This window comes from Juglans microcarpa x Juglans regia, chromosome 1D, assembly GCF_004785595.1.
Source record: "Juglans microcarpa x Juglans regia isolate MS1-56 chromosome 1D, Jm3101_v1.0, whole genome shotgun sequence".
Classification (NCBI taxonomy): Eukaryota; Viridiplantae; Streptophyta; class Magnoliopsida; order Fagales; family Juglandaceae; genus Juglans; species Juglans microcarpa x Juglans regia.
In genome coordinates this window covers 42,001,296-42,015,013 of record NC_054594.1, presented here as the reverse complement: position 1 = coordinate 42,015,013, position 13,718 = coordinate 42,001,296, and the positions used below count along the sequence as shown (strand labels likewise).

The 13,718-nt window shown below is 33.9% G+C and overlaps 1 protein-coding gene across 4 annotated transcripts; it reads right to left on the bottom strand.

Moving 5' to 3' along the window:
• Window positions 1–275: 275 nt before the first annotated feature.
• LOC121258694 (NADP-specific glutamate dehydrogenase-like) lies at window positions 276–11,170 on the bottom strand. 4 transcript variants are annotated; one of them, XM_041160246.1, is made up of 16 exons: window positions 10,901–11,170; window positions 9,190–9,820; window positions 8,258–8,387; window positions 7,946–8,147; window positions 7,511–7,597; window positions 7,355–7,414; window positions 7,180–7,266; window positions 6,789–6,860; window positions 6,551–6,606; window positions 6,163–6,248; window positions 5,105–5,195; window positions 4,856–5,013; window positions 4,672–4,763; window positions 3,406–3,486; window positions 1,702–1,775; window positions 276–763 (listed from the first exon to the last, which is right to left on the bottom strand). In XM_041160246.1, the coding sequence occupies exons 2-16, from the start codon at window positions 9,749–9,751 to the stop codon at window positions 688–690; spliced, it is 1,914 nt and encodes a 637-aa protein (XP_041016180.1). In that variant the 5' UTR covers window positions 9,752–9,820; window positions 10,901–11,170; the 3' UTR covers window positions 276–687. The 4 variants fall into 4 exon arrangements, 3 of the variants coding, with proteins under 3 accessions (XP_041016180.1, XP_041016173.1, XP_041016177.1); XM_041160239.1 differs by having other exon boundaries at window positions 9,190–9,795; XM_041160243.1 differs by lacking the exon at window positions 276–763 and adding an exon at window positions 782–1,294.
• Between the last annotated feature and the right edge of the window lie 2,548 nt (window positions 11,171–13,718).

Here is a 13,718-nt window from a genome sequence, read left to right as displayed (position 1 = left end):
CCAATTTGGATTGAAAACTCATTTCATCTCATCATTATAATTTTTTCAAAATTTTACACAAAATATAATAAATAATTTAATTTTTTCTCATTTCAAAATAATAATAATATTAAAAAATAATATTTTGTTCAACTCATTTAAAACCATCTCAATTTATCTCTGAATTCAAAACACTTCACGGAAAGAATGAAGCACAGTGCCGATACAGCACTCAGACGCCCTCAACGAAAGCACGATAACAACACCAGCAATAATACTCCAAGAATGCAACTGGGTTAAACAGCAATTTATCATTTAATTTTATTTCCAATCTAACTAACTATCTCACAAGATTGTAGCAAAAAACAATTGCTTTGCCATAAAATTGGAGGCCCTGCCTATTCTACCACTAGAACTAACTTCACATTTTTTCCTGTATCAAGTGTATCTCAGGGTTCTCCAAAAATTACCCTTTTTCTAAGTCTCAACCATTACATTACAAATATATTACAAAGAAATATGCAGTGATCTTAATGATTTCTGTCATCGTCTCCAAGGTTTACACCTTGAAATAAATAGGCTGACATTAGAGTATGATCTTCAGCTTGCCACCAATGATGAGAAACATCTCCAAACACATTAATAGGTGCAGATGACATAATTCATATTTGGGAAGCATGATAACTGTTTGTAGAGTACTCTTCAGTTCTATACACATCCTTGGTCGTTCATAGCTTGAGCAATAGTCATAAAAGCAGAGATGACTGCTCCATGTACCAAAGCTCTGATTAGACAAGTAAAAGAAGAGAATAAGAAAAACAGGTCTAACCATCAGATTTGTTTGGGCAATGACCCAATACATTAATGTAACTCAGCAGCCATTATTTCTGCATTGAAATCTTGGAGGCCATTTGGGTTGATGAACAGAAGAAATCCTATGCGTTTCATAGTTTCATTTGGTCCCAAAAATAATATGTTACAAGCTTAAAAAAATTTAAAAAGCAGTAAGGTATTAAACCCCGGACATGACCTTAAACAATCAACAGCACACCATGGACATGTTTCTCCAACTCAACCCCATCAAAACCCTTCTGTATTAATTGCAAGGCTGTTTAATTGCGAAAACAGTCATTAAATGGTATGCAGTTCCTGAGTAGTTAAATTATACGACCAGAGATTTTTACCAAGGAGGGCAGAGGAGATAAATTGGTTCAGGTTCTTAATATAATCAATCTCATGATATTATCACATCCTTGATCGTTCATAGCTAGAGAAATAGTCAAAGCAGAGACAAACTGCTCTATGTACCAAAGCTCTGTTAGACAAGTAAAAGAAGAGAATAAACAAACAGATCTAACCATCAGATTCATTAGTCCTATGCGCTACAGAGTTTCATCCGGTCCCAAAAAGAATATGATACGAGCTTAAAATAATTTAAAAAGCAACAAGATATTAACCCTGGACATGATCTTAAACAATCAACAACATACGTGGATGTGTTCCTCCAACTCAACACCATCAAAACCCTTTAACGATACTAAGAGAACTCATAAAATGATGCATGCTCATTTTCTGACTTGGGTGAACTCTTTATTAGGCCAAATACCAAGCTAATTCATTTGGTAAGATACTTGCGATAATCATACAAGAGCACAACCAGCTATTATAAATACATAAACAGACAATCATCCCTACAATGGGTTGATATGAGAAAGCACTTACTCAGGACTCTCCTTTTGATAACCAAAATCAGCTGCAGCTTTCAGGGCTCTCTGGTAAGTTTGTTTTATTGCTTCCTGCCAGTAAAAATTGCAAAAGGGAGATCAGAAGTCACTGAAAAAGACAAAAGGAAAATTGCCACATCGGCTCAAGTTCTAAAAACAAAAGGCAACAATCTTCAAAATGGAGCTAGAACAAAGTTCAGACTAAAGTCTCCCCTTTTTTGGCTAAACAAGTAGATCTAGTTATCATTCTCATTAGATCAAATCTGGAGTTTTATTGCGTTTTCACCTCTTTCATTTTTTTTTTTTTTTTTGACCATGCTTCTAACATCCAGTTGAATTGTGTCATTCAACATCATCACATTCTCCATTAAAAACAAAGAGATGGAGAAACAACTGCTGCATATGATATGATCCCTATGAAAATCTCATGATGGTTTTAAAAGTTTTATACTGTGGTATCATGGACATTTAATAGAGTGAGGTAGCTACCACCGTATGGCAAGCTTTTTAATCTTTTTGGGTCAAGTAAGGGTGATGCCTAGAAAGGTGATAGATCTTTTGGCATATTGGAAGAGGCAGTTTGAGTGCCGGCACAGTGAGATATTGTGGAAGACGATCGCAGTATGATTGATGAATATGGAGGGAAAGGAATGACCGAAACTTTGAAGACACCTCAATACTTTCTTTTTTAATGCACTACCACTACCATCAGATGGCAGCCAACCTATGTCTCTATAGCTTTACTTTCCAGAGTTTTCTTGCTCTTCCCTCCTCTCACTAGGTATACTTCAATTATGCCTGGCTTTATTTTCTTCTTGATCGTAAATAAAATGTTCTTCCTTATGAAAAAGACTACCAATGGCTCATGGGCTTTTTGGGTCATTAGGGGCTCTCTTGTATGGGCTAGGTGTTTTCTTGTATACGTCTAGTGTACTTGGTTACTCCTATTGATATATATATATATATATATAATATTATTACTTATAAAGAAAAAAAAAAAGACTACCAATGGGTACTTGATACCGTTCAGTTACATGTTCTTGATAACAAACTTTTTGTTTTATGCACCTCTTTGTGCAAAAGATGTAGGGCCAACTTTACCTGCATTATGAAATTAGGTCATCCTAAAGGGGGCTTCGAAGTCCTGATCTATCTGTAAAACTTCACAAAAAACTATGCTTCCCATGATAGTCCAATATAGTTTTCTGCATCCAGATATAAAATAATACATCCACAAAACATGGTCTTCCCCATTTATTTAAAATTCGTTTCATAATGAAATTCCAACCAAACAAGGTAAACCACTTGGATAAACTAGAAGCAACAATCAAGGAAAAATTCTCCCAAAAGCACCCAAGTTGGCAATCAATGTTTACACAGATAAGGCTGACAAAAGAAAGCAACAACGTGGTTCAATAGAGACACTTCAAGGAGCTTATTCAGAAGTTACTTTCAGTCTAAATGTGCTGTGGCACTAAAAAAAACAGGACTACTATTCATTGGTTTTGGGTCAAATGGTTCTCTGTAAAGAATTCAAGTAATTGGCTACTCAACAAAATAATTAAATAGACTATGTTGGTTTGGTCAAACTGCTCCAACCCAAAAGAAACGAAAACTGCTGCTTGGTATTTGTGAACTCCTGCAACAATTTCAAGTTAGGAACTTATCCATAAACCAAGGATACAAATACGTAAAGCCTCACCTGTAATTTTGACTCAAAGTCCTCTGGTGACCAATGCACCAAATTACACTCATGATTTAATTCAAGCTCTCCAGCAACAACCTGCAACCAAGTAGAAGAATAACTCTTACGGATCTCCCTAAAAGATCTAAACTGAGCATTCAAAATATTAGGTTACACATCAGTTCAAACAACAGAAATCAAACCATTAATAAAGATTTAATGATTATGTTTGACATCATGTATCCTCATTTTAAAACTGCAAGGCCTATAGAACTCAGCAGGTCGAAGCACGACTATAACAAACAGAATATCAGATACAAAACAATCTTCTAAACATAATATCTTTGGCCATACAAAGCTTTGCAATTCTCACTATGCAAACTAAAGCTGCTTACAGTTGACAACACTGTCACAATCACATAATCAATGACTGACACTGCTGCACTTTTCTTAAAAATAGTTATCCAGGACCAATCCACTTGTATGACGTGTTTTGAACATAATACAACTACTTATCACACCTTGTGATACTAAAATTCAAGATTGACACATAAATAGCTACTTTTCTTGCATCTAAGAAGATTCACTCATTTGTTGTTCAGAAAGTACTCAACCCTAGTAATTTATGTTTTGTAATTCCTTTCCACGGCGTCTCTATTATATAAAGTGGAATTCCTGTAGACAAATGAAAGCTAGGAAAAGAAAAGGACATTAGCACCAACACAAGGTACCAAAAGAACAGATAAGAAGAAAACAGCTCCAAGTTAAAAATTCATTTAAATATTAAAAAAGACATCAACATTCGTAGAAACTGAAGTGTCAGAGTTTGCACCCCTTATTCAAGATTAAATATGAATCCCATAACTCCAAATATCATGATTTTTTTTTTACTGGCACCGGATGTCCGGGAACAGCATCCCGACGAATCCCGAGGGTGCACAGGCCCTCGGCAAGGAGTTTTCCACAAGTGTATCTTGGGTAATTCAAGGGAAAAACCCCCCAGTCCAATGGTCTCTAGAGATTGTTTGCACCTAGTGGAATTCGAACCTTGGACCTTGGAGGGAGCATGCCACCAAGATCAAGACCTTTACCACTTGAGCCAACCCCTAGGGGTTCCATATATTATGAATGAAACAAGTTGGCCTTTATTTAAGACAACATTGAATGAAAGGAAAGCAAAAGAGTATGCTTCTGATTATGCAAATAGATTTCAACATTGCATTACTGTAGTACATTATAATAAGGCAAATATTTCATGTACAGATTGGAAAAGTGAAATCGCACCCCCCCAGCACCAGCAGCCATTGCAGGAGCAATGAGAATATTAGCTTTTCTCAGAACGTCAACCGCCTCAGGGGTACAGGGCATGTTTGAACCTAGGATAGAAGATTGTTTCATCGAAGTTATCAACAATTACAAATTTTAAAAATGATAAGAGAGTTAAAGCCATAATGAATAACATTACTACCTTCTACTAGTATACGACAACCTGAATTGACAAGACTAATGGCATCAGCCTGATCGATTTCATTTTGGGAAGCACAAGGAAATGCAACATCACACCTTTCATTCCAAGGTTTTGCTTCATCATAGTACTTAGATCGAGCATAAGTCTTTGAATAGTCTCTGGAAAGCCCATGCGTATAAACATGGAAGCTTAAAGTTATTAAAGATAGCTATTTGTTAAACAGACATGAAGAACGAATTGTAGACACACCTCAAACTTCTCTGCTGGGCTTTGATATCTCTCAAAAATGATATTTTCATGTAATCAAATCCATCCTCATCCACCAAATACCCCTTTGAATCTGTTCATTATTTTGTTAGCAAAGTTGTAGTTTATAAGATACTTGTCAGTAATACATATTCATTGTAAAATCTTAACCACAGTTCTAATTCCTGAAACATCTTAGAAGTAATATAGAATACATAAGATGCGAAGAATTCTAATTCCACTTTTACAGTATCAAATATAAAAGCAATCTTGCCCAAGAGTTTATTATTCTTAATACAGTGTCGGCCAACATTTTTCGCCAAGGTAATGTGCCAGTTGAGCTTTCATTGATTACCAACTATCTGTGCATCACTTAAGTTCCTTTTAGACGTGTTTCCAAAAATTTATGATATTAAACAGTGAAATTCTCAGGAGAAATAACTAATTTGTAATAAACTAGAATTTAGCTCAAGTACATAAACCATCAAAATGTCAAAATTTTCCAGCCTTGTCTATCATCTACATCCACCAAGAATAAAGTACGAGGTTAAAAAAACAAAAGCATGAAGATTTTTAGAATTGCAACACAAAGTTCAAATATGATTGTATGGCATCGCTAATTTGTACCAAATCACTTACGACCACTAACAATTTCATGCACTCAACTTATATACCAGGACAAAAAATGACAAACAAGAAAATGCAGAAGGTAAAGAATGATTTACAAATGTAAGTAGAAACAACTACTTACCATAAATTACTTGTCTAAGTAAGACATTTAAACACTTTCCATAGTTTCAAGGCAAAATTTGACTACCCAACTTATTTTACCCATAAAAAAAGTGGCTAACCAACCAATCATGAACAACTATACACATGTTCTTTACTACACATCTAAGGTACAAATGAAATATTTCAGGCCAAAAGTATTCTCTTTGCTTTGAATCAACAGGGGCAGAAAAAATAAATAAAGATAATTGAAGGAACCCTATTAATTATAATTTCATCATGTAGTTCAGGGTACAAAATATTTAGGGGAAAAAAAGAAAAGAAAAAGATACCGGATACCGTGATGGGAAGAGCACCATATGCAATAAGCTTCTCCAGAACATGCAGTGCAATCTTTCCAGAACCACTTACTGCACATCTAGAAAAAATTCATAGAAAAATATTGAAAAATGATGAACTGGAATGACAACCTTGAATCAGGGCCCAAATTAACAAGTTTTAAGCAATGTGTGAGCATACAATATTCAAAATTTGTATGAACAAAAAAAGCTGGAGAGATCTGTATCTCAAACAGAAAGTTAAACCTCCATGAGGCTGTCTAAATAGCGAGAATAAAAATGCAGCATCCTACAGCCAATCAAGTAGAATATTCCTAAACTATGCCATCAACTTCTAGAATCACAACCATCTTAGAAAAGTTCAAAAAGTTGAGCAAGAAACCTTAATCCTTTGAGTTCTTTGTTCACATCTGCAAGCATGAGCTGTGCAAAGAAAACCTGCAGAAGCATGAGAACTTCGTGAACAGGGGAACTTATTATACCCACTAGAGACACGGTGACTGAGAAAAGGGAGTTTCACAGAGATGAGGTGCATAGTCAGCCAGACATGCACACACAATCACATTTATGCACTATCCATGCACACACAGAAAGCATCAAAGTGTTGTAATATGAAGTACCAGCCCATAGCCAGTAGCTTCAGTTCGGAGGCTAGAGCCAGACCAAAATATCCTTGGCCCTGTAAAACTTCCCTGCAAAACGTAAGGCATACAGATGAAAACATAAACACAAATCACTTAATTTTCTGTGAATGAATAATTACGTAAGTAGCAACTCAAACTACTAGAGGTTGTGATAAATTAAGATATTTGGTACAATATTTACATACACCTATGTGTAGGTATATATGCACGTGCGTATATATTTATGTAAATAAGAAATTACAAAGAACAATAATTGTAGAGGTTCAGCTAGAGGATTCACATTGTTTTCTAGGAAGACAAAGAAAACAACGAGAAAGAAAGATGTAGCAGATATCAGAAAATAGCTTGTTACAGGTGTTTTAAGTACCTGAAAATGACCAGCTAGACGTCGATATTGTCCAAAAAGATACCCCATTTCCCGAGTACCAACACCCATATCCTCTGATGGAAGGTCCTAATATGCATGACATTAAATCAGACATGAAGACGGAACATTAAATATTCATTGAAGCAAGAAGAGCCATGGAATCTTCATCTATTACCTTGTCAGGACCCAAATAACGATATATCTCATTCATGAAACTTTGGCAAAAGCGCATAATCTGCCAGCTTGTGAAAGAAAATTTTAGAAATTTTGACAAAAGGGTAAAAGTTCCATAGTAGCAGACAACATTCAGTCAATGGAATGAAGCTTTTACCTCATTATCACTTTTTCCTTTTGGATCAAAATCGCTTCCACCTGCAGCACCTCCTAGTTTGTATGGAGATAAGGCATTCTTTAAAGTCTGTGGACAAGGAGAAACTAGGAGATTATAGAGCACCCACCAGACACATGTTACTTCCAAAGTAAAGCCACATCCTCCCTGAAGATAGGATGTTCCATCTAATTTACTTCTACTCGTATTGTTCCATCTAATTGACTTCTACTCTTACTGTAATTATTTTAACTCGAGAAGATTGAACTAAGAATACTACTAACAGAAATTGTAGATATGTTAAGTACCACTCCTTAAATCACTAAATCAACTTATAAGGGAAGGGAGGACAAACTTGAAAAACTCTTGACAAGAACTTAGCACACTAAGTTACAGGAGAGACGTCCAATAATATGAATATCAGAAATAGTCCAGTACCTGTTCAAAACCAAGGAACTTGGCAATACTTAAGGTCATTGATGGATGAAAACGAATACCACCCCTACATGGACCCAATGCTTGGTTAAATTGAACCCGAAAGCCTCTGTTGACATGTGTCTCACCTCTATCATCAACCCATGGCACCCGGAAAATAATAATACGCTCAGGTTCTAATAACCGCTCCATAATATTGACATAACTGAAACATAAGAAAGCCACTTCATAAGTTTTTTCATGAACTTATTGAAGACTCCTTTTACATCCGATGGTGAAACACAAACGTAAATACACCATTTTATATCAACTCACTGAGAATTCTTTGCAATCACTCTTTCTAAAGCATGGACAACTTCCTGCACTGATTGTACGAATTCAACCTCATGAGGATCCCTTTTCAGTGCTGCTTCAACAATTGATCCAGCCGTTTTTGACATAAGAGCTTCATTTTAGGAGAATTGCCAGAACGGGCCAAAAAGAAAAGTTGTCAATAAAACAAAAGAAAGCAAAAAGAAAGAACTTCATAATTATGTCATGAAGTTATGCGGAAGGTACAATATATATCTACAAACATCAATTTTTTTGTAAATGTTCAAATAAAATCTCGTACCTAAGTTTTGGTTGCAGAGAAGCAGATGGGATGAATAAACAGCCTCCAACACATTAATTTAAATTTCTCAACCAATCGGTAGAGAATAATTTAAGGATTCTCTTCTTTCATTTTACATGAGCAACAGAAAACAAACTCATCTATGCATGTAAGGAACGAGGAGTAGGCATGTAGGAACTTGAAAGATGCATAAAATCAGTGTTTCGCAATTACGGTCATTATAAATATTTTATCTTCTAAAAGAGACTAATTGATGCCTTGAAGGTAGATCCGACCATAAAAGTGACCATATCCAATGGAACTTAAAAGACTTTAACTCAGAAGTGAGCAATGGATGCCCTGAAGACTGATTAAAGGTACATCCATTTACAGCTTACTTCTAATACCTTTGTCACATCATCCTTTAAGGAACAGCAGAAGACAAAATTCATTATGTTCCAAGTTTTTATTAGCACCAGTTCAACACCTAGAATGTCAATACCATGATCAAGCATGAGGACACCCCCCCCCCCCCCCAAAAAAAAAATGAGAATATTACTTTCCACATAAAAAACTACAGAATATAATTGCGTATTGTGAACTTCTAAAGGCTCCAACAAAATCCCAGTAAAATTTAGAAAATGATATGACTAACCTTTAACATAGATTGGCTTGTCAACAATAATCTTATCCTTAGAGGCCATCTGGAGACGAAGAGCTTCTTTGTGAAGCAAGCTATTATTGTGCTCTTCCAGTGCACTCATCTGCATATTCCGACTGCCTTCATTCCCATAGGGGTTTCTTCTATGCTTCCGACCATACTCCCTACATACAGAGCAGAAAATTCTTGCTGTCCCCTCTTTCACATCAACATAAGCCCATTTGTAGGTATCAGCCCATTCCTCTCTCCATCTTTTCACGACCTTCTTCTTCCTTTTTGCAGGTTGCATCTTTAACATATCTTGATCATCACTGGGGAGCTGAGAAACCATTACCATCTGCTTGGTCTCATCCTGCCCTTCTGAAGAAGGTTCTCGGGGTGGGCCACCAATGAGTGGGGTGTTAGCAAATGAAGGATCATCATCCCCAGGGCCAATTTCTAAATCTATCTCTTCTCCTAATTCTCTAGCCACTAAGTGATGCCTCTGTGCCTGCTGAATCAGGTTCATATCATCCATTGTGGAATTCATCCCTACTCCACTTCCTGGTAGCAACATTCAGCATGACAGTTTCACCAACACCTTAAAATCCTACAATCTGTTCGCAGTAATACCCGCAGCGCTCAACTGGGTAAAAGTGTCCCATTCAAAAGATTAATATACAAATCAATTTATGAAAAAGAAAAAGAAATCGAAATTTTTTTAAAATATATTTCGCTAAAAGAGATTAAAAAAATGAACTCTACCTAATAACCTCTGTAGTCTTTAGTTGAATTGAGTTTAACAAGGAAGTACACACCAAACTAATCACCATTTTGGTGCATTGTGGACGGACTTCTTTTGTCCGCTTGGATTGGCTTGGGTCATGCCCAGAAGAATAGCGGATCTTTTTTATGGCCCTTATTTGCCTATTTCGTGCATTATTTTACTTTGGATTGCATTAATAGACATTAATGGACTAAGCATTCTTTTTTTTTTTTTTTTGTATTTTTTTCTCCTTTTTAAATTGGTGACTCTCTTGGATACTTCCCCGTATACTTGGATTTTGGACTTATTAATAACAATTTCTAACTTACAAAAAAAGGTATCCATCTGAAAAATCAAGCATCACATTAATTAAGTGCGATAAAAGATACAAGGGAGTAAAACTGGCCACTGTATACGTATCGAAAGTACGTGAGCCCTTAAAACATAAAAATTCTTGGAATTCTAGAAACTTCCCAGTTATTTCTAGGATCACATTAATAAGTGCAATCAAAGATACACAGGACTTATCAAAAGGAAGAGGAAGAGGAGGAGGAAACATGAGCCGATTCTCCATTTATCCCCCCTTTTAGAGTTTAGCATACAATACAACCCTTTTGATTATCATAAACATGCACAACAATTAGATGTGTTTTTAGAGAACTTCATGGAAACTAAAGCCAGAAAAAAAAAGGAAAATTCAATTATAATTTCATTCACAGTTTTCAAACCAGTGTCCTCAAAAAACACACCAAAGCCCAAACTGAATCAATTCCCTTATCCAATGAACGAGTCAATTACACCCAAAATTGCAAAAAGTCAAAAAATCCAAAATTATACAAAGCCCAAGAATTAACAACTCCAGAACTAAACCAACAATAATCGATGAATCTCCAACACAGACGTTATCTTCCAATCGTAAGGTCTCCCCATAATTTAAAAAAAAGAAATATCATCATTTACCTCAATTATACAACAGAAAAATATGAACTTTGACACTCCCAAGTTGCAGTCTCCGTCTGGTCGTTGAGCACTTTTTAAGTTTCCGCTCCAAAACTCGTTCCTTTACAGTTGCGGATTGCTTGAACGAGGAAAGCTAGAGAGTGAGATCGTGCTATTCCTGGCTCAGATTCTTGCTCCTAGATTCACTGGTCGCAGGGAGATTGTGGCAGTAGAATAAAAAGGGCGAAGCTTTTTTAATTTTTATGTGAAGTTTTCGGCTACATACGCACAATTATTTCCTTCTATTTATCTATTATTGCTTTTTTCATTTTTATGCAAATTCTGACTTTGGAATTTTTCTTGACTTTTTCGGCGCGTGTGCCCCACTACCTATCATACGGCGGATAAGCGCGTTGGAGCATTAATTACCTCTTAGAAATACAAAATAAATTAAAATAGAACCATTATATATATATATATATATATATATATAAAAAGAATGATATACACAACACTTTTTACAATATATGATATAAAATAATAATATTTTTATAAAATAATATTATTACTTTATATAGTATTTTATAATAATATCTTTTATTTTAAAACATAATTATAAAATATATTGTAAAAAATATTGTGTGTTTAAATTTTTCATAAAAAAATAGTCACAAACATCGTGCATTAAAAACCCTAAAGTATAAAAATTGAAAAAGAAAAAATTTCAGTTTCACCGGACCAATCACTTGACTGTGATTTTATAAGACTCTAGTTCGTGTGATTTATAAAATTTCCGCTGTATGTAATTCTTTTGAAATTTTTGTATGAATATTATATTTATCTGATTTTTAAAAAAAGTAGTTTGCGATATTTTGTATGAATTATTTCTCGATTGAAAATAATATGGTAATTTGAGAGGATTGTGTGTATATTTCTTTTCCTCTTTTGATTTTACTAGAAGGAAAATACTAGGTTGTCTCCTTAACTTTGGCCTCTTCAAGTGTACCGTACCATTAGTCTATTTGTGCTTTTTCAATGTTTAAAAAAGTTATTAATAATGAATTTATGTGTTTTTTTTTACATTTAAAAAAAATTTAAATATACTAGCGATATACAAGAGGGATAAGATCTCTATATTTTGGTAACATTTTGATGTTAACCTCTCTCTCTCGTTCGAAATTATTTGGAAAGGTCTTTGTTTTGGGAACAAAACGAATTGTATAACGGTAACGTCTGTAGTATTTAATGGCATTAACTTCCAGGTATGCTTTCAATAATAAAATTCAAAATTTTGAAAATTTTAAAAACTTCTTATTTTATTATTATAATTTTTTTCAAATTTTTATATAAAATAAAATAAATAATTTAATTTTTTCAAATCTTAAAATAAAAATAATATTAAAAAATATATTATAATAATTTTTTATTTAATTTTTTAATTTTAATTTCAATTTATCTTATTTTTTCTCTAAAAATAAATGAGGTTAAACAAGTAAGCTTCCGAAGACTTGCCCATTGCCACAACCTTCAAAGCCTATTGGCTGATATCGAGTTGGGAGGCTTTTTCTGCAAGTTTGGGATAAAGATAAAATATAAAATTCTCATTTTATTATTATAATTTTTTTAAAATTTATACATAAAATATAATAAATAATTTAATTTTTTTAAATTTTAATTCAATTTTTTTAAATTATAAAATAATAATAATATTAAAAAATAATATTTTAAATTTTCATCTCAACTTAAATTATCAACGTCGAGCTTTTGGATCATCAATCCATCTCAACTCATCATTATAATTTTTTTAAATTTTAACATAAAATATAATAAATAATTTAATTTTTTTAAATCTCAAAATAATAATAATATTTTATTATTTCAAATCGATAAATATTTGACAGAGTAGTTATCTGAGAGGGAGATTTCCTATGATCTGCCTTCTTAGTCTTCGTTATAAACCAGCGATGCCCAAATCCACAGTAAGCACCAGCTCGACTTCTTACGCACGGCTTCGATCGCAACAACACCCAAGAGTTGTAGACTTGTAGTGACTAGCGGTATTTCATGTAAATAAAATTTGTCTAAAACATTTTGTGCAAAATTAATTTTTAAAGTTGTTGAGAATTATTTCTCATAATAATTATATTTATCACTACAATAAATAAATAAAATTATTATTTCATTATTATTATTAATAAAATCAATAAATGATGGATCTGCACATTTTTCTACTTTCTATTCAAAGTCAACGTCCCGGATTCGTTTGGATAATTAACTCATCTCAACTCCTCTCAATTCATCATTATAATTTTTTTAAATTTCAACATAAAATATAATAAATAATTTAATTTTTTTAAACTTTAAAATAATAATAATATTAAAAAATAATATTATAATAATATTAATTTAATTCAACTCAACTTAACTCAACTCATTTCAACATCCAAACAAGCGCAAACTACTCTTAACGGGACTTACAAACTCTCAATATATATTCACAAATCTCTCAACTATTCTTTCTCAGTATCAAAGCACAAAACAGGTGACCCGTATTGGGAGTGCAGGAGCATTCAATCCACAATCGGACTCAAATTCGAATAAGATTCGAATTCGTAATCGGTCCCTATAAAACTATAAAACTCGCATAGAATAAGAACGCTTTCCATAAGCACGTTGTCTATTTGCCCCTCCAAGATTAGCGCTGCAAAACCCTGACATATCTCCCTCTGGATCCTTCGACGTATAGATTCTCAATCATGATTACAGGTCAGCGACCCTCCCAAGAGTTCCATCTTCAATCTACTATATTTTCCATTTCATTAACCGAGTCCAAGATTTG